The sequence below is a fragment of the Pollachius pollachius genome (genome assembly GCF_949987615.1).
Source record: "Pollachius pollachius genome assembly, chromosome: 4".
In the NCBI taxonomy this organism is placed as follows: Eukaryota; Metazoa; Chordata; class Actinopteri; order Gadiformes; family Gadidae; genus Pollachius; species Pollachius pollachius.
In genome coordinates this window covers 30,529,482-30,549,481 of record NC_136937.1, presented here as the reverse complement: position 1 = coordinate 30,549,481, position 20,000 = coordinate 30,529,482, and the positions used below count along the sequence as shown (strand labels likewise).

The 20,000-nt window shown below is 46.7% G+C and overlaps 2 protein-coding genes across 2 annotated transcripts in view; one reads left to right on the top strand and one right to left on the bottom strand.

The window, feature by feature from the left end:
* Positions 1–20,000, bottom strand: part of LOC307074691 (muscleblind-like protein 2a) — a gene marked incomplete at its 5' end in the record, with an annotated part of 239,675 nt that overhangs the window by 115,624 nt on the left and 104,051 nt on the right.
* The window catches only part of LOC307075274 (partitioning defective 3 homolog B-like), a 53,703-nt gene that overhangs the window by 28,241 nt on the left and 5,462 nt on the right, over positions 1–20,000 (top strand). Inside the window, exons 3-5 of the mRNA XM_079735818.1 lie at positions 593–773; positions 11,075–11,175; positions 17,827–17,912. Coding sequence (XP_079591944.1) covers positions 593–773; positions 11,075–11,175; positions 17,827–17,912 — 368 coding nt within the window. The remainder of the gene's footprint in view (positions 1–592; positions 774–11,074; positions 11,176–17,826; positions 17,913–20,000) is intronic.

Genomic DNA, 20,000 nt, shown 5'->3' with positions numbered 1-20,000 from the left:
ACTTGATTAGGACCTGAGTGATCTGATTGGAGTGGACCATTAACCTATTGGGGCACGCACTCACTCACTCACTCACTCACTCACTCACTCACTCACTCACTCACTCACTCACTCACTCACTCACTCACTCACTCACTCACTCACTCACTCACTCATTCAGTCATTCTCTCAATCACTCCCTCACTCACTCCCTCACTCACTCATTCTCTCACACTCATTCTCTCGCACACACACTCACTCGCTCACTCACTCACTTATTCTCTCACTCACTCACACATAAACAAACACACAATCACAGGTCTTCACCTCTGTTGCGCGGGGCGCAGTGTGTAGAAGGTCTCTGATTGCGTGTGTATTTCTCGGCCCTGTACGGGCGTAAGTGCTTGTTGTTGTCTTGCATAAGCGGTGTGTATGTTTGTATTGCCTGCATAACCAAGCTCCACTGCCAACACCATCCTCCCCCACCCAGATTGTCTTTGTTGAGTGTGTTTGCACACTGAGATGGAAAAAGGTCCAGCATCCATGGCTCTTTCTTGACTGTGTGTGTGTGTGTGTGTGTGTGTGTGTGTGTGTGTCTTCTCTTCCTCCCCAGCTGGTGGCTGTGTTTGAGGAGGAACCGCGAGGCAGGGCGTCCAGTCCTGAAGGCAGCGTCTCCTCCAATGGGCACGCTAGCCCCGCCCCTTTCCTGGAGCTCCTCCAATACAACTCGCACTACATGCCGCAGCAGCCAATCAGAGCGGAGATCGAGGTCAACGAAGCCGTTCTCAAAAGCAGTAAGTGTCTTCCGGTGAAAACCAAGTTGTTTTTACTCCAATTCAGATTTTTTGATTTTCTTTGTTTATTGGTTACTCTGTTTTCATTATATATTCCATAATAAGTCCTTCAAGATTTAGAGGGATTTCCACTCAACGACAAGAATTTAAAAAGATGGCAAAAAAATACTTTCCCCCCCACACTTCCCTAAGCCCCTCCCACAAAACTGTGATGTCCAATCATGTGCTGATCTGCATAGTTGGGCAGAGAAGGACAGCAAACCAGGAACATACAAATCAAGCCCTGATTGAGTGTTTTATTGCCGGCAGGTTGAAACGGCCTGATCTAGTCTTAAGGCCCTCATGTTGTTATGAGAATGTTTTGAATAATTTCATCCTTTTGACTTCATTATTTTACAGGAAATATTGCTTACTGCTCCTTTAATGTTGATATAAAATTACCAAAGCCTGTGGGGATTTGTTGAATTTGCCTTTAACATTTGTATAAAGTATTAAATATTCAAAAACACATCCTCAATATTTGGATGTCTCGAGCTGTGAGCAACAGATGCTTGGTGCTCCAAATCCGTTGACTAATCAATGAATGAGATCATGTTTAGCCATTTAGGGGACACTTCTGTCCAAAGCCACCTCCAGGGAATTCAGTGTCATGTCACTGAGGATCTTGTAGGGGTAATCCAGTAGCTTTCGGACTTGTGTGGAACTGGGCGGCATGTGGCTCAGGAGATAGAGAGGGTTGGCTGTAACTGGAAGGTTGTTAGTTCGATCCCTTGCTGCTCCTAGCTGAGTGTCGAGGTGTCCCTGAGCAATACCCCTCCTGACGGGCTGGCTGTCGCCTTGTGTAGTTGACACTGCCGTCGTGTGTAAATGTGAACATGAATGGGTGATTGTTAGGCAGTATTGTAAAGCGCCTTTTCCATTTAACTGACCATTTAACTGTCCATTTAACTGACCTGCCATTGTTTTGCCATAATCGTTCGCATACTGAGCTAAACTTAAAAAATAGATCCAGAGAGCAGGTTTAAAAACGATCGGCACGTGGAAGTAGGTGTTTCCGTACATCTGGTAAAACACCTGCAGAATTAATATCCAATCAACACTTCCTGTATTCCTCTGGTGAAACAGAAAACATAGTGTGAAAGAGGGGTATTCTGGGTAAGCAGAATTTATGAAAAGAAATTCCACTGAGTGGTAATTTGTTAACCGACTATTTTTGAAGTCGCACAACAACATTTTTCACTGAAGTTTCCCAAAGTTCTGAAGTTACCTTGTTAAGACGCCAACAACTCTTAACAATGCATTATGTCTCACAGTTTCTATGTGTGTGTCTGTTCGGTGTGCGTGTGTGTGTGCATTTGTGTTGGGGTGTGTGTGTGTGTCTTTGTGTATGTGTGTGTGTGTGTGTCTCTCTCTCTCTGCAGCTTGTTCTCATTATTTTTTTCACAGTATATCTTTACTCACCCTTCTGCTTTTGGCATTCTCTTGCTTGATCTCTCTCTATTGCTCTCTCCCTTGCTCTCGCTCTCTCGCTCTTGTTCTCTCTCTCGATCTCTCTCTTTCTCTCTGTCTGTCTCTCTCACTCTCTCTCTCGCCCTCTCTTTCTCTCTGTCTCTCTCTCACTCTCTCTCTCTCTCGCTCTCTCTCGATCTCTCTCTGTCTGTCTGTCTCTCTCACTCTCTCTCTCTCTCGCTCTCTCACTCTCTCCCTCGCCCTCCCGCTCTCCTTTCATCTCTCGTTCCAAGAGTTCATATTCAGATCGTGAGTTGCGTCTGGGATGCCAAAGCCTCTTTTGTCTACCGAGTTCAACATTGACTCGTATACAGTCAGGGACGTTTACAGTCTGGCGAGGGCTCTGTCTGTTCTATTGTATCAGTTGCATCTGTCAGCTGGGGAATAGCTCCTATACATACACATACACACATATGGACAAACACACACACACACACACTCACACACATATATGCACCCAGACGCACAAACACGCACTGACACACAGGCAGACACAGACACACACACCGCTCAGGCACTCATGCACCCCACACACACACGGACACGAACGCACACACGCACACATACGCACCCAGACACACACTGACACACAGGCACACACACACAGACAAACACCAGCGCCTACCCCCCGCCTTGCCCCCTGCCTCACCCCTGGTGTGTGCACTAAAGCCCCCCCGCCTTGCCCCCTGCCTTACCCCTGGTGTGTGCATTAAAGCCCCCCGCCCCTCATGCCCCCAGCCCCCCATAACCCCCATCTCAATCACTGACTCTGCCATTTCAGCCTCCCCCTCCTCCCCTCTCGACTCCCCCCTCAAACACCTGCCAGTCAGTCAGTCAGCCAGCCGGCCAGAGAGTCAGCAGGCGTCCAGACCGTGACCCATTAAACACCCTCCCCCCTCTCCCCCTCCTTCCATTGGTCGGGCTCCGTGCCCGCTCCGCGCGGTTCCGCCGCTAACTAGATTAGCGGCGCGGCCCCGTTAGCGTAGCCCGCGGCGCGCGGCCGAGCGCAGACCCCTTGATGAATGGCGTCCCTTTTTAGTTTGTGTGTCGCGCAAAGACACGCACACAGAACGTAAAACTCGCGCACACAGACAGACACACAGAAACAGACACACACACACAGACAGAAAGATACACGCGCACACACACACACACACACACACACACACACACACACAGAAACACTCACTCAGAAACACTCACTCAGAAACACTCACACAGAAACATACAAACTCGCATACACACAGAAACATACAAACACGTGCACACATGCGTGCACGTTGCCGTCCCGCTGAACCCTGACTAAGTTAGTTATGTGGTGACCCAGCGTACACCGAGACCGATGCAATAAGCAGCCTTTTGTCATTTAGATGCGCACACACACACACACACACACACACACACACACACACACACACACACACACACACACACACACACACACACACACACACACACACACACACACACACACACACACACACACACACAAACTCTCTCACTCACATGCAAAAGAGCACACGTGCAAGTTCAACAATGCTACACTAAAACTAGCCGGCTTCTTCAATCTATTAGTATTCATTGAAGATGTGTGTGTGTGTGTGTGTGTGTGTGTGTGTGTGTGTGGTTGTGCGTTTGTGTCTCGATGACAAAAGGCCCCTCCCATTTGCATTTTCTCCTTTGTGCACCATAACAAGATTTAGTTTTATTTGACTGTGGGCCACTTAACATCTCTGTGTGTCCGTCAGTCCCCTGACATCTGTGTGTGTGTGTGTGTGTGTGTGTGTGTGTGTGTGTCTGGATGCATGTGCATGTCCGTGTGGATGCATGTGTGTGTTTGTGTGTGTGTGTGTGTGTGTCTGGTGGAGAAGATGATGGAGGATATATTTACTTTGAGCAATCCGTCTATTCTCAAAGGGCCATAAGGCTTCACACGGCTTCAACGCCACGGTTGTGGACGGGTTATATCATATTTCCCCTGCTGCGGGACTCCCGTACGTTAGAATGACAATATTGTGTCGGACAATATTGTCGTATGGACACAGATGTCCTAGTGTGCATTGTCTTTGAGAGATGTGTGAGATGGAGAGCAAGTATTTGTGTGGATTAGAGAGAGACAGAGAGGGAGAGAGACAGAGAGGGAGACAGACAGAGAGAGAGACAGAGAGACAGAGAGACAGACAGAGAGAGAGATGTGTACCCTCTTGTTTGCCCCCAGATCAGGTCGACTGGGTTGTTTTATCAGGCTGATTGTTCGTCACACACACATGGACACACCCCCCCCCTCCCACAGGAAGAGTCCTTATCTCGTCTGCACCTGAGGCCAAGGCGGGTCTATCGATCGCCATGGATACCAGACCTGCCTCCCCGTGTAGTAAACACACACACACGCACTCAGTCAGTCGCAGACATACATGTACAAACACGCCAATGCACACACACACCCGCACCCACGAGGACACACACACACGCCAATGCACACACAGGCGAACACAAACACATACACGCATACTGTATATTAACGGGACACACATTGTAAACACATACACGCATATATTAACAACGGGACACACATGGTAAGCACACACACGCATGGTACAACTCTCTGAAGTGCACACACACATTCAACGATGGCACAACGCACAATCCTTCTGTACATCTGAACTATTTTTAATAAGAACATTGGCCCCTTGACACACACACACACACACACACACACACACACACACACACACACACACACACACACACACACACACACACACACACACACACACACACACACACACACACAGGCAGAGCTACAAAGCTAGAGAAAATGCAAAAATAACCATCCCCAGACACTGGCAGGGAGGGAGCGTTCAAAATAAAAGCCTCTCATTGTTCTGCCGTTGCCTAACTCCGCCTTGTTACATCACATGTCACTGTGTCGGAGATGGGGTACGCACACACACACATTCACAGACACACACATTCAGACGCAACCCACAAAACCTCTGCACCCCTACTCTGTCATGTTTTGTGCTGATAACAATCGTGGTTTGCAAAATAAAAGCCCAGTGTACCTAATAATGTTTTCCCCTGGTCTGGCGTCCCTGTAATTGGAGCATCTATCCCCAGTGGGCTCGTAAGGGCTTTCCATCTTGATTGAGCTAAAGTGAACTCTATGACTTAATAATGTCAGAAACCACAAAACCCTATTGTGTCCTTAACTCACCCTTCCTCTGGATCAGTTCACTACCTACACTTTGTTTAAGTGTGTGTGTGTGTGTGTGTGTGTGTGTGTGTGTGTGTGTGTGTGTGTGTGTGTGTGTGTGTGTGTGTGTGTGTGTGTGTGTGTGTGTGTGTGTGTGTGTGTGTGTGTTATTAGTTGTGTATCTTCGGTGTGATAGGAACAGGTGGCAGCACCTGATACTCGCGGTCGCAGTGCAGCAAGTTAGCCTCCACAGCGCCGCGCGAGTTAGCTTCCGTAGCATCAGGCGAGCCACCCACCCCACCGGCGCACCAGCCTCTCGTTACCACCCCCCCCCCCCCCCCCCAACCCCCTGTGCCTCCCTGAGGGTTACACGTGTCTGCAACTTTTTTTTGTGCTAAAAATACCGCACGCCCGCGCCTAGCTAGGCTCGCGCCGCGCACACCCGCCTGCTTTGGTGCCGCCGCCGCGCCGAGCTGTTCTCGGTAATTACCTCGCTTCAATAACCGACGGTTTGATCCTGCGACCCGACCCGACCGTTGCCCCCCTTCGACGCCTTGGGTTTATTTGTAGCTTGGCGGGCGCAATGCATTATGGGATATTGTTGTTGTTGTGTTTTTTTTTTTTTTTGCTCCTACAGAAATAGTTCTTGTGAAAAGGGAGACAGGAGCTTTTGATTTATAAATAACTTTGACCTTTTTTTGTATTTTGGGGATTAGGACAAAGGCCACGTTTATCTAATGTGCGTTTCAAAGATTTATTAGATCTCTCCTCCAACACGTGCGCTGGTAAACCACTTAGCTATGCGGCGTTGTTGTCTTTTCCTCTCCCTGTACGTGTCGGCTAATCATGAATAAGATCTCCGTATCCGTGCCGATGGATACAGGCGGCAGGGCGTTCAATCTGGGTCGATACCCAACACCACGTAAAACCACACTCAATGTACCCACCGTGTACACAACACACACGCATGCACGCCGACAAGAACACACAGACGAACGCACACGAGAACGCACGCACATACACACACAAAAACCCACAAAGACTCTCCACTGATCCTCCATCGACGTGGGGGGGTTATTGATCACGTCCCCCCGGTGGAAGCCTCTCGTTTCCCCATCCACATCAACAGCAGCAGCAGCACCTGACCCGAGACCACCCTAATCTATAGCCCCTCACAGTCCTCGTGGGCCTTGCTCCACACCTCCCTGAAGGGCCTAGAGCCCGGGGTCAGGGGTCAAGAGGTCAAGGTTCAAGGGGCCCGCCCTCGTGCTTGCTTCACACGAGCACATGTGTGTGTGTGTGTCTCGGCGGTGTGCCGCTGGGTCCGGCAGGATTGATGACGGGGGACTTGAGTTTTGATGGTGTCTTGCTGCGTCGAGGTGTGTGTGTGTGTGTGTGTGTGTGTGTGTGTGTGTGTGTGTGTGTGTGTGTGTGTGTGTGTTCGGGGGGGGGGGGTTTAAACGTTGGAGGATTTATGGAGGGCCGGTGTGAGCGATGACTTGGGGCCCCCGGGGGCCGGAGGGGGCCGGGTAGAAGGGTTAGTTGTTGATGAAGTCCCAGCGTTCGAGGACCGGTAGTGTTGTGCTCAGCTGTCCGTACTGAGGGGAGTGTGTTGTTTTTAACGTGTGTGTGCGTGCGTGTGTGTGCGTGTGTGTGTGTGTGCGTGTGTGTGTGTGTGTGTGTGTATGCGTTCTTGCTAAGAGAAGCTTTCACTGCAAAGTTCAGGCATGTCTTCCGTGACCACACAGGAGCTGGTCAAGGTTAGAAAGATTTATGGACTTTTGTTGACCGGCTCATCCTACCCAATTATGCTGCTGAAAGCCTTCCTGTAAGACCAGGCTTATATAAACGTCTCCCTTCAAACACAACAGCCGTTCAGAATGCCTCACAGAGGCAGGAACTTCATTTTTAACACATTTACCTAGGAATGTAAAATAAAAGTATAAGGTGAACAAAACAAAGCTATTCTAAGGTCCTACCAACCTGTGGGGGCCCCTCCAGAATGTAAGGTTCTGAAAGGGCCTCGTTTAGATCAGTGCTTCCTAACCTTGGCCTCGGGGGGGCTGATAGATTCTCCCCAAGACCTTTCGCAGAGCTACTCCAATGCTTAAAAATAGATGGATACACATTCAGGGGTTGAGCAAAGAGTTACAGACATATTTGTACACAAGTATTACTGCACGAAGGCCTGGCCTGTAGGAAACCGTGGAAAAGAGAAAGTAAACAACACTGCTTTTCCTCAAAATGTGTTTAGACAATACAAATCATCAATGAAAAACATTACAATGGAAAACATGATGGAAGGCACAAAGCAACACGATTTTCAAAAATAGTAAGGAGCCATGATACTGTATTTAATGAAATATATTTGTTATACATTAAGTTTCAATTGATTATATTATTTACTGTTATTGTTAATGTATCTATTTCAAGAATAAATCCTACATACCACCTGCAGTACCCCCGATCCAATACTGGATAAGGGTGGTAGCACTAATACTTCTGACACATAAGGTGTCACTATTTTCCGAAACGCAACCTCAGGTTTAGTTAAGGGGAAAAAAAACACATCTAAAGCTTTTATATCTTGCTTTAAAGCTCCCTAATACATTTTGAAACGTTAATATTTACCTCACGTGTGGAATGGGCCCCCATGTAAGTGAAGGGCATCACAGTCTTGTTAGTTCGTAGCTTTAAAATATATAGCATCTTTTTTATCTTCCTTGATGTTTTTTTCTTACTTCCCCCCACAGACATTTCCCTAAGAGTGTTGGATATACAACATTTACCTTGCAATATAAATCACAAGCCCTCCATTCGTTTGTTAGTTTATCACTATTTTACTTGAAGATGGCAAAATGGCTGCCGTCATGGTTAACTGCTTCTCTGTGACTTCATTGTGTTGGAAATACATTTTAAATCACCATATATGTCACATGCCTCACATTCATTAGCTTCTGCTAGTTCATCATTTTAATGTGTTTCTATTTTTGGGGAAGTTGACAAATGTCAACTTTTGTTTTGCTTTTCTGTGCCTCTGTGTCTACAGACGTGCATAACACAAACAGTTGGTGTCGTTCTGAACGACATAAAATGAAATGAAATGAAAGTATTTGATTACGTAGCTATTGCTCAGAGAAAACTGCTCTATCACTTTCTTGTTTTTTTTCATTAATTTCTAGCCTACCCTACAAGTCTCTCGGCCTCAGAAGATACCTTCAGCATTCACAGGGCCGTTTTTAAAACGGCAGCAGTGGTGCCCTCTGACCTCCTGTGTGTGTGTGTGTGTGTGTGTGTGTGTGTGTGTGTGTGTGTGGGGGGGGGGGTTATATCCAGCCACTGTCTCTAAATTAGATTGAGCTCAAAAATGGCTTTTATTGTCCTCGAAGGCCGAGGCGCAAAATTGTCTCGTTCCTTCACCGGGCATTTATAGGGCAATCTTTTTATGAGATTCCCCCCAACTCAGTGGCCTGGGGGTCGTGTGTGTGTGTGTGTGTGTGTGTGTGTGTGTGTTTGACAGCAACAGCTGGTTGTATGGAGAAGGGGATGGAGTGGTGTTCAACTTTGTATTGGCAACTCTTTCCAAGACACAAAATCGATGTGTCTTCCAAAGAGTTGCCTCTTTGGAAGATTGCAGAAATGTATCTAATCCTTATTGCCTTTTGATATATATAGAAAAAAACATATTGTTGTTCTGACTGGTGATCCTCCTGTCATTTTGTTTGGTATGGAAGTAAATCTGTGCCATCGGGTTTTGAAAATAAAATGCCGTTGAATTCTAAGCCCTGAAAATATATGCATTGAAATAACGTATCTGGATTTTTTGCCTCTGAATTGAACCCTTACAATTTTCAATAAATAAATGTAAAAATGTTAAAAAATGTTAAAAAAAAATCCAAAATCAAATATTCAACATTAAAATTCAACTCAAATATTTTCAAAGTCTACAAATTCAACATGCCAAAGTCAGCTGCAAAATTCAATGTATGAAATTCAGCGTTAAAATCGGGGGACCCAAGGAAGAGCAATCGATCCTAGAAGCTTGATCGCGGTCAAGCAAGGACAGCGAGCGGGTGTTACACAGATTTCTGCGACCCACCGAAAAGTGTGACACCAGGGGGCGCTGTTGTACATTTTCTGCAACATGCACGAGTTTGAAGCGTAGACAGGCATGAAGTCGTTGATGTGCGGAAACATGCACGACCCTAAAACTTCGATCACTCGGATTGGGGGTATTCGTTTTGTGACACTGGGCGCAAAAAGCGGCGTTAAGTGGCTGTAGCAAAACGGTTGATATGCCTCAGTGGTGGCATAACAAGAGCCCAACGAGCGTGCAGAGCCAACCCTATTCCGCACCGAGTGGCATGATACAGATATGAGGATGACAAATTAAAAGCAGGTTGCCGTCGGGCGCTTCTTCCCGAGGCACGCCATGCTTCCACTGGAACTACAGGCTGCTGCCGCTTCAGTTGCGCAATACTGTCGGCTCTGCGCCCTCGTTCCACAATGGGCGGCGGGCTTCAGATCGCCCCAGCAGCACATCAAACGTAGGCAAAGGGACCTCGGATCCCCCCCACGTTAAAAATTGGTGCCCTAATTAATTGGGCTCCTTAACCCACTACAATTACTCTTACGCTGAATGTAAATCCAGCCAAGTCACTGCAATCACACACACACTTCACATACAGGCATTAGTTAATCGTTTATTACTGCAGTAAAAAAAACAAAAAAACGGTGGGTAACAAAAACATAAATAAAAGATAAGATCCACCCCCCCCTCACCTTGATATTAAATGGGCTTAATAAATAAATTATAATTTATTTGATTAGCATTTTACAGACCGATACAATGGATAGGGCATTTAGTAAGGTCCAACACCGTTGCCTCTCTCCCCATAAAAAGCTACAGTCAGTGTTTAAGGACGTTGATTTATCTTTGAGAATTTCCTATTTTAGGCTACTTTGTAAAATGCTGTTTAGAATTAACTTTTGTATCAAGAAATAAAGAACCAAGTGACGGTCTTATTTCCGTCTCCTTGCTTGACCACGATCTAGCATCTAGGATGGATTGCTCTTCCTTGGGTCCCCGGATGTTAACACTAAATTTCATACATTGAATTTTACAGGTGACTTTGGCATTTTGAATTTGGGGACGTTGAAAATACTTAAGTTGAATTTTTTAACGTTGAACATTTGATTTTGAATTTTTTCAACGTTGAAAAATAAAGCTGAAAATGATTTGCAAAACATTTTTAAAGAGTTATATTCGGAGGCAAAAAATCCAGATACGTTATTTCAATGCATAAATATTCAGTGCCTAGGATTCAATGGCTTTTTATTTTCAAAATCCGGTGGCACAGATTTACTTCCATAGTTTGGCTGATGAAACTGCGCCAGTTTTAGCCAATAAGAAACCGCCGTCATTGAAACCTGTGTTTCACCAGAGAAATTGAATGTATGGTTATTCACTGATACCCCTTCAACCTTCCTTGATTCTCTTTCTCTCTACTGTATTGAATACTGTGCAATGTTGTTCATCGATGCGTTTTCTTTCTCTCTTTCTCAATCTCTCTCACTATTACTCACTCGCATCCAGACACTCCTCTTCTGGTGAGGAGCAGTAGTGACTCAGCATTGGCTCCGCCTCTGGAAATGATGGCCCCTCCCCCACATGAAGTCCTCGGAGCACCTGACGCGGTAGGAGACATTTTGTTTTAACATTTTCCCGCCATATTCAGAATTTCAGTTGGTCGTTCTATTTCAACATACAGCGCAAAGAACTGAAATTTAAAAGATTCATATTGAAATTATCTAGGTCACATAAAGTGACTATCCATATATATTAAAAAATCATATTATGAGGTTATCATCATCACATTGTTGATAATGTCTATTATAAAGCTAATGTTCGAAGGATGTCAAAATGGCCGACGTTTCGGTTGGGTTTCGTCCTCATGTACACGGCGGTTAGAGACGAAATCCGTCTTCAATTTCAAACCGTTCAACATTTGTACAATTTTACATCTTTTATCAAACCTCCCCAAGCCTCGCTTTCATGGTGGAGAAATATGTGTTTAGACAAGGAGGGGCGTACCGCCTGACTGCTAACTCGTGAAATAGTCGACTGATAATGAACAGAGCTCTGGGGCTCGGGGAGGCTTTTGGGTAGAAAGAAAAAGGCAATTTGGAATGTAATGGATGGAAAGCACACTTCAATAGCACACTGTTCCCCCGCGGTTCTCTGCTCCTGCTCCTCAGAAGAAGGAGCAGAGGAGCGGAGTCAGGAACGGCTTAGAGGACGAGGAGCAGAGCGGAGTCGGAGGAACACCGCACACACACACGCGCGCCCGCACAGACACACAAGTACACACACACTAGCATACACAGTCACAGACTTGAACACACACACACACACACACACACACACACACACACACACACACACACACACACTTAAAAAGGCACAAGCGCGCGCACGCACACACATACATACACACAGACGTGAACCTTCACACATACAAATGCACACATATACATACACATGCAAACACAGACTTGAACAGGCACACACACACTTGACCACACACACAGACTTGAGCACACACACACACACACACACACACACACACACACACACACACACACACACACACACACACACCCCAGGCAGAGGGGTCTACTTCAAGAGGGTCAGCTTTTCAAGTGCCCCTTTTTTCTTCCCTTCAAAGGACAATTTTGTGCAATATCTGTTTTTGTGTGTGTGTCTGTGTGTGTGTGTGGGGGGGGGGGTAGATCGGAGAGCTACGTGAAGTGTTTACAGGTTTTGTGAGGATCTGGAGACAGACTCTGTGCCCTGCAGTGATTCAGTCCTTTTACCGCCATATTGCCGGTTACCACGGCGATTGTCACCATGGTTCCAAGCTGTTGGAACTGGAGGTTGTTTAAACAGGTAGTAGTTGTAGAAATGATTAAGATAATTAACTTTATTACTTTGTTTATCAAACACAATTTAATCAAGCAAGTCAGCTAGGAAACGACAAATTGACACAAAGACAAAAATCACTCAGGATATTGACAATATAATAAAACGATGAAGATTAGGGAAACATTAAATTGAGAAATGGAAGAAAAATTAATTTGAACGAAAGCAAGTTAAGTAGTTTTTCACTTGAAAAGAGGTTGTATGAAGACGTATAAAGTACGCTCCAACACATTGTCGATAGTGTGAATTATTAAACTAACGTTGGAGAATGTCTCAACACTCAGCAGCCCAATACAACGACAATGGGTGCTAAGCTAGCATCAGAGGAACAACCGTGTTTTGGTTCAGGGTGTTGACACCAAGTCGGAGGTTCTGAGTTCGAACCCCAATTACCTCAGTGCTACCGGTACTACCCTTGAGCAAGCGGCCCCTAAACCACGGCCAGCTCATGAATGACCTGCGAGTACGAATCCAAGTTTCTCCCGGATCAGAGTGATTTAATCGTTGGTATAAGTACTGCTCCGTGGGATGGAGGGGTGTCTCAATGAGTGATTGATTACTTTCTCCAGATATGTAATCTGTAACTGACGCTTGGTGAAATCTATAGGGCTGAGACTGCTCAGACTTAAGTGTGTGTGTTTGTGTGTGTGTGTGTGTGTGTGTGTGTGTGTGTGTGTGTGTGTTTCTGTCACGGCTCTTGGGCAGATTGAGTCTGGGTGGTTCCATTAATCAATAGACTATCACTTCATCTGCACTCACACACCTCCCATTCTCTCTCTCTCTACCTACCTCTCTCGCGCACTTTCACTCTCTTCTCTCTTTTCCTCTCGCTCCCTCTTTCGCTTTCACTCTCTCTCTTTGCGTCTCTCTCTCTGCCTCTCTCTCTCCCTTTACTCTCTGCCGCTCTCTCTCTCAACTCTCTGTCTCCCTCTTTACTCTCTCTCTCTGTCTCTCTCTGCCTCTCTCTCTCTCTGCCTCTCTCTCTCCCTTTACCCTCTGCCTCTCTCTCTCTCTCAACTCTCTATCTCCCTCTTTACTCTTTATCTCTCTCTCTTTCGCTCATGCTCTCTCTCTCTTATAGCCCTATTGCCACACACACCGTCACACACCCAATAAGACATGCTGTGAGCTGTATTGCTGGGGGGAGGGTGGGTTCTTGAGTGGGGGGGTATTGAAAGGCAGATAAGGTATAATTAAGGCCAATACACTGATACATACACGCCCCCCCCCGCAAAACCAACTCTCCCCCCCTAATTGAGTCATAGTGACCGCTGTGACGACAAGCCAAGGTTGGGCCCCATCGCCCTCTCTCTCTGTCCCCCTGTCTTTAACTTGTAATTAAATGTCTTTCTCCCATTCACTCACACATACACGCTCACACAAACACGGGCACTCTCTCATTTTCTGTCTTACTTAGTCTTTCTCACTTTTTTAGACTGCTTCTCCCGCTCACCTCATTCCTTAAACACTCTTTATCTACATTATTTCTCTGTCTCACTCTTGCCCCTACGCAGTATTTCCTCTCACTCTTTCGCTGTCTCACACTATATTTTACTCACTATTTAACCAATAGTCTTTCCCCCCTCTTTTTCTAACTCACTCAATCTTTCTCGCACTCTCTCACTAACTTTCTCTTACTCACCTTTTTCTCTTGCACATTCTTTCACTGGGTCACTCTTTTTTTAAACTCTTTTCACTACACATTACTTCCCAATCCCTCTCTGGCTCACTCTTTCTCTCAGTCTCTCACTTGCTTTCTCTAACTCACTCTTTTTCTATCTCTTCCACTAACCCTTTCTCTAACTCACTCTTTCTCTTTTTTACTTTACTTTTAAAAACATTCTCTCTCCCGCTATTTCAAACTCTACGTGGCCTACGTGTCATAATACAGACATTTATCTCAGACTTCCGTACATTTGTCCGGTGGCTCGGCTTTTGTAAAATCAAAAGTCTGTGTGTGCATTGGCCGGGAATCGAACCCGGGCCTCCCGCGTGGCAGGCGAGAATTCTACCACTGAACCACCAATGCTGACATGCTGTAACAGGGCCCGTTAAAATACCGGTCTCTATCTCTCTCTCTCTCTCTCTCTCTCTCTCTCTCTCTCTCTCTCTCTCTCTCTCTCTCTCTCTCTCTCTCTCTCTCTCTCTCTCTCTCTCTCTCTCTCTCTCTCTCTCTCTCTCTCTCTCTCTCCCCCCCTTTCCCTTTCCCTTCGTCTCCCTCCATTACCTTTCAAACAATATTTTTACATTATATCTAACATTAGTATTCCTAGTATGTCTAGCATTATTCCCAACGTATTTTTGTTCATGCTTTTCTCCTCTCTGGAGTTAGACTTTGACCACATCTGTGTTCCCTCCTCCTTACTCCCACGTGTGACGCGGTCGATATCAATTACCCATGATCCTCTTTACTGTGTGTGTCAGGCCACCGCCACTAGTGTGCGTTGATGTGTGCTTTTGTGTGTGTGTGTGTGTGTGTCTGCTATTTGAGAGAGTGCACGTGAATAAATCACAGGTCCAAGAAGCCGGCCCGAGTGATTGATATGACATGACACACACACACACACACACACACACACACACCTCATCTGCTATCACCTCATCTGTCATGTTGTCCAAACACCTTGCTGACACCGCGCCCCTAAAGAAACAGAAGCTGGCGCAGCACTAGCACACGGGACATAGCACTAGCACACGGGACATAGAGCTAGCACATGGGATAGGACACAGCGTTAGCATGCAGCGCTAGCACACGAGACTTAGAGCTAGCACATGGGACATAGAGCTAGCAAGCAGGACAGGACACAGCTCTAGCACGCAGCTCTAGCACGCAGCGGTAGCACGCAGCGGTAGCACGCAGCGGTAGCACGTGGGACCCAGCGATAGCATAGGGGACGCAGAGCTAGCACATGTCCTACTGAGGACCCTATCAACACACTTCTCACACACACTCACTCCCCTCATGCATTATGGGGACCGGCCTCAGTAGTTCCAGCGCCCAAAGTGTGTGTCCTAAATTAGCTGGCGTTGTCACAAGCAGACAATACTAGTCTATGTCATACTTTTATTGTGACATTTCTTTTTATTTTTTTTTGTTAGCTACTACATACATTCATTTTTCATTGATATTTGATGAAAATCTAAATCATAATCAATGAAATGATTCATGACGTGTCGGAGGTGATTCAACCCTGAACGGCAGTAAACTCACTAATTGAAAATATAATTAGTTATGAAATGTGACAGGCTTCTGTTTTTCTTGGTTCTAAGTAAGTCAGAAATCTGCAAACGGTAAAAACTTGAAGTGCCATGGGGAGAGCTGATTGGCTGAGGCAAGCAGTATTCCTAACAGGGGGAAGGCATCCATTGGCTGTTTTGTATTTGTTGTTAAGATGAAGAGGAGAATGGATTAGAGTCAGACTATGGTAATCTCTTTCCGTTGTGTGTGTGTGTGTGTGTGTGTATGAGTGTGTGTGTGTGTTTGTCTTTGTGCGCACATTCCATTTGTCTTAAGGTATCTGCTTATATTTTGTAGTTAATTATTTGATGGCAGTGCTATTTTTAAACGGATGGATTAAAATGAATACTGTGTTTGTTCTGCGTGTACAAGTGCAATTGATTGCACTTACGGTGCTATTATAAGCTAGGTTTGTTTGTGCTTGTGTGTGTGTGTGTGTGTTGGTGAGTTGTGTATTTGCTTTTGTTTATGTAGCAGTTTGTGTGTTTTTGTGTTTCAGTTTGTGCTTGTATCAGTGTATGAGGTGGTGTGTGTGAGTTGGTGTCTGTGTGTGTGAATACTGCTTGTGAGTTCACTACTGGTGTGTGTGTGTGTGTGTGTGTGTGTGGACACTAGTCTCACTAATGGATCAGGTTGGCCTGGTTGGGGAGGGGGGGGGCTTGGGAGGGGGGCTTGATGCTCGGTAACAATAGAGCCACCAGCTCCCCCCCCCACCCCCACCCAGCCTGCCGCCCACCCATCCACTCAGCAGCGTTCTATTGTGCGATTATCTCCCACTGTCCTTATAAGTGGGTCACTGCAGACGCCATGATCCGATTGGTTTGTGTACATAGTCTCGCAAAAAAAAGGCAGTTCTTAATGTGAGCACTAGTGTTAATGCTAACGCTAATGGGGCCGCGGAAGTTAACTTTAGCACTAGCTCGGCGTTAGCTTCAGTGTTAGCGTTGTGGTCGTTAATACTGCTCATGCATCGAATGGCAAATTGTTTATGAAAGTGTGTGTGTGTGTGTGTGTGTGTGTGTGTGTGTGTGACAGAAGGTCCGCTGCTGGTTTCCCCAAGAGGCGGGGCCTAGGAGGACTGGTTGAGGGTGGGGGGGGGGGTGGAGTATTATTTTATCCATTAGTGTTGCAGTGACACAATGGAAGTGACAGGGCAGAAGAACTTAATTGCGTAGAGCCATCTTGTCCGTCTTTTCATTTTGAGTCGCGTCCTCTCTCTCTCTCGCTCGTCCACTCGCTCTCCCCCTCTCTCTCTCTCCCTCTGTATCCCACGGTCTCTCTCTCTCTCTCTCTCTCGCCCTCCTTTTCTCCCATGTGTCCCTGCAACAGTTAGACTCTGGACGGTCCAGACTCCCTCCTCTCCCCCAGACTCCCGGCTCCATCCCGCCACCATCTCTTTCTACTTCCTTTGTTGTTGTTGTTTGTTGTTGTCGTTTGCTCAGCCCGGGGCTGTTGTGTTATTGTCGTCGTAGTTTCAAACCAGCCCTCCCCCCACCCTCCCTCCCTGGTACCACGGCAACGTAGAGCAAAGGAAGAAGCGGACGAGGAAAGGATGGATGGATAGAGCGCAAGGGGAAGAGACGAGCGGCCAATCTCGTTAGTGGATCTCTCTCTCTCTCTCTCTCTCTCTCGCCCCGACCCTCTCTCTCTCTCTCTCTCTCTCTCTCTCTCTCTCTCTCTCTCTCTCTCTCTCTCTCTCCTGCTCTGCGAGGTGATTGATGTTGGCGTTTGGAGATTCTTTCGCTAATTGGCCGCCGGTCCCACCGCGTGCGTAAGCTAACCGGCTAGCGCGCACCCTGTTGTTGTGTTAGGTAATGTGTGTGTGTGTGTGTGTGTGTGTGTGTGTGTGTGGTTAAAGATGCTAATGCTTGTTGACTGTTAGCAATGTAAGTGTGGAACCTATTGTCCCACAGCCGTCCTAACCATGTGTGTGTGTCTCTGTCTGTGTGTGTGTGTGTGTCTCTGTCTGGGTGTGGGTGTGTGTGTGTGTGTCTCTGTCTGTGTGTGTCTCTGTCTGGGTGTGTGTGTGTGTCTCTGTCTGGGTGTGGGTGTGTGTGTGTGTGTCTCTGTCTGTGTGTGTCTCTGTCTGGGTGTGTGTGTGTGTGTGTGTGTGTGTGTGCGCGCGCAGGATGTCCGCTCCGTGCTGAGGGGGGCTCTGGACCGAAACACCCGACAGGACCCCCCCACCACCAAGATGCCCAAGGTCAACGTCAGGTGAGCCGGCCGCGCCCTGGGGTTCATGCCTTCACGGGGCTAGGCGTTCCTGGGTTCATGTGTTCATGTGATTATGTGTTATCTGTGTTCATGTGTTCACTGTGTTAATGTGTTCACTGTGTTCATGTGTTTATGGGTTCACTGTGTTCATGTGATTATGGGTTCGCTGTGTTCATGTGTTCATGTGATTATGGGTTCGCTGTGTTCATGTGTTCACTGTGTTCACGTGATTATGGGTTCGCTGTGTTCATGTGTTCACCTGTTCATGTGATTATGGGTTCGCTGTGTTCATGTGTTCACGTGATTATGGGTTCGCTGTGTTCATGTGTTCACTGGGTTCAGGTGTTTACGTTCTCGCTGTGTTGATGTGTTAAAGTGTTAATGTGTTCAGGTGTTTAACCTGTTAACATGTTTACGTGTTCATGTTATAACATGTTGATGTGTTCATGCGTTAACATGTCCATGTCTTCATGTGTTCACGTGTCAACAAGTTCATGTGTAAACATACACATGTGTTCAAGTGTAACGTGTTTACATGTTCAGGTGTTCACTGTGATCATGTGTTCACATTTTAACCGTTCATGTGTTCACTGTGTTTATTTGCTAACATGTTTAACGTCCAACGCGCCCAAGTGTGAACCTGCGCTTGATTTCAGTACTCTTGACATGAGCAGCTCCACACACATGTGACTAACTGGGACAGGGTAGTGGATCGCGTGATGGAACTCCCAGCCCAAAGGTTGGGGGTTCAAATCCCCATGTCTACAGCCTAGCCCCTAGGCACCCTAGAATACGATGCCCTCTAAACCTGATCATAATAACCTCCATCCCAATGCACAGTCACACTGGATCAAAGCGTCCGCAAAGATGGCTCAATACTAAACGATGTGTGTGTGTGACACACACACACACACACACACACACACACACACACACACACACACACACACACACACACACACACACACACACACACACACACACACACAGCGGCCTTGCTGACACTGATCAGTGCAATCTGTTGCTGGCGTGTGTGTGACCACATGAGTATTTGATGAATATTGCTGTGTTTGATACATGTGTGTGTGTGTGACCACATGAGTATTTGATGAATGTTGAGTTTGTGATACGCATGTGTGTGTGTGTGTGACCACATGAGTATGTGATTAAGTGGTTGTGTTTGTGTGTGACCGCATGAGTTTGTGGTGTGTGTGAGTCTGTGATACGTGTTTGTGTGTGCGATATGTGTGTGGATATGGAATATGGTCCCCAGTAGAGGGATTATCTCGATGTTCTTTGTTCTGCTACCAGCTAGCTCTTCACTGGATTAAGCTGCACTGCTTTGCTCGGTGTGCGTTTGTGTGCACTTTTGTGTGCGTTTGTGTGTGCGCGGGCGTGATTTGGTAGAAACCGAGCATGTCTTTGACGTGCGACGGTGGGCTAAGGGAACATGTCGATAGATAGCATGATGAGGCTACGTAGCATCTTGCTAGGTACGCCGCACTCACCAGCATCAACATCGACACCAGACCAAAGTCTCTCTGATGGGCCGTACTTAAATAGTACAATAACTGGAATGGTACAATAACTGAAGTGGTGCAATAACTGGAATGGTACAACAACCAGCATTCTTGTTTCCCAGCTGGGAAACAAGAATGCTGGTTGTTGTACCATTCCAGTTATTGCAATGCTGGAGGCGGGGGTTCTTCCACTGACGGTGTGAGAGAGAGAGGAGATGGTGGCGTTGGTGTGATGAGAGAGAGAGAGAGAGAGAGAGAGAGAGAGAGAGAGAGGAGGGAAGGATTGAACACATGCACAGACCCATAAACCCAGTGACAAACACGCACTTAACACACGTAAAAACACACACACACACACGTAAACAATGACTGTCAAAGACACACACACAAGCATATACACACATTTTGTCCCTCTCAAACGCACACACAGAAACGCACACGCACTCACTCTGCCCTGCGTGCGCTAACGCAGTTGCGGCCTCCAGTTTGGTAGCCGGCTGGTTGATGTAAGATGGAGTCAACTGGGAGGAGGAGTTCCATCTGTCTCCTAACTGCTCCTCACTCCTCT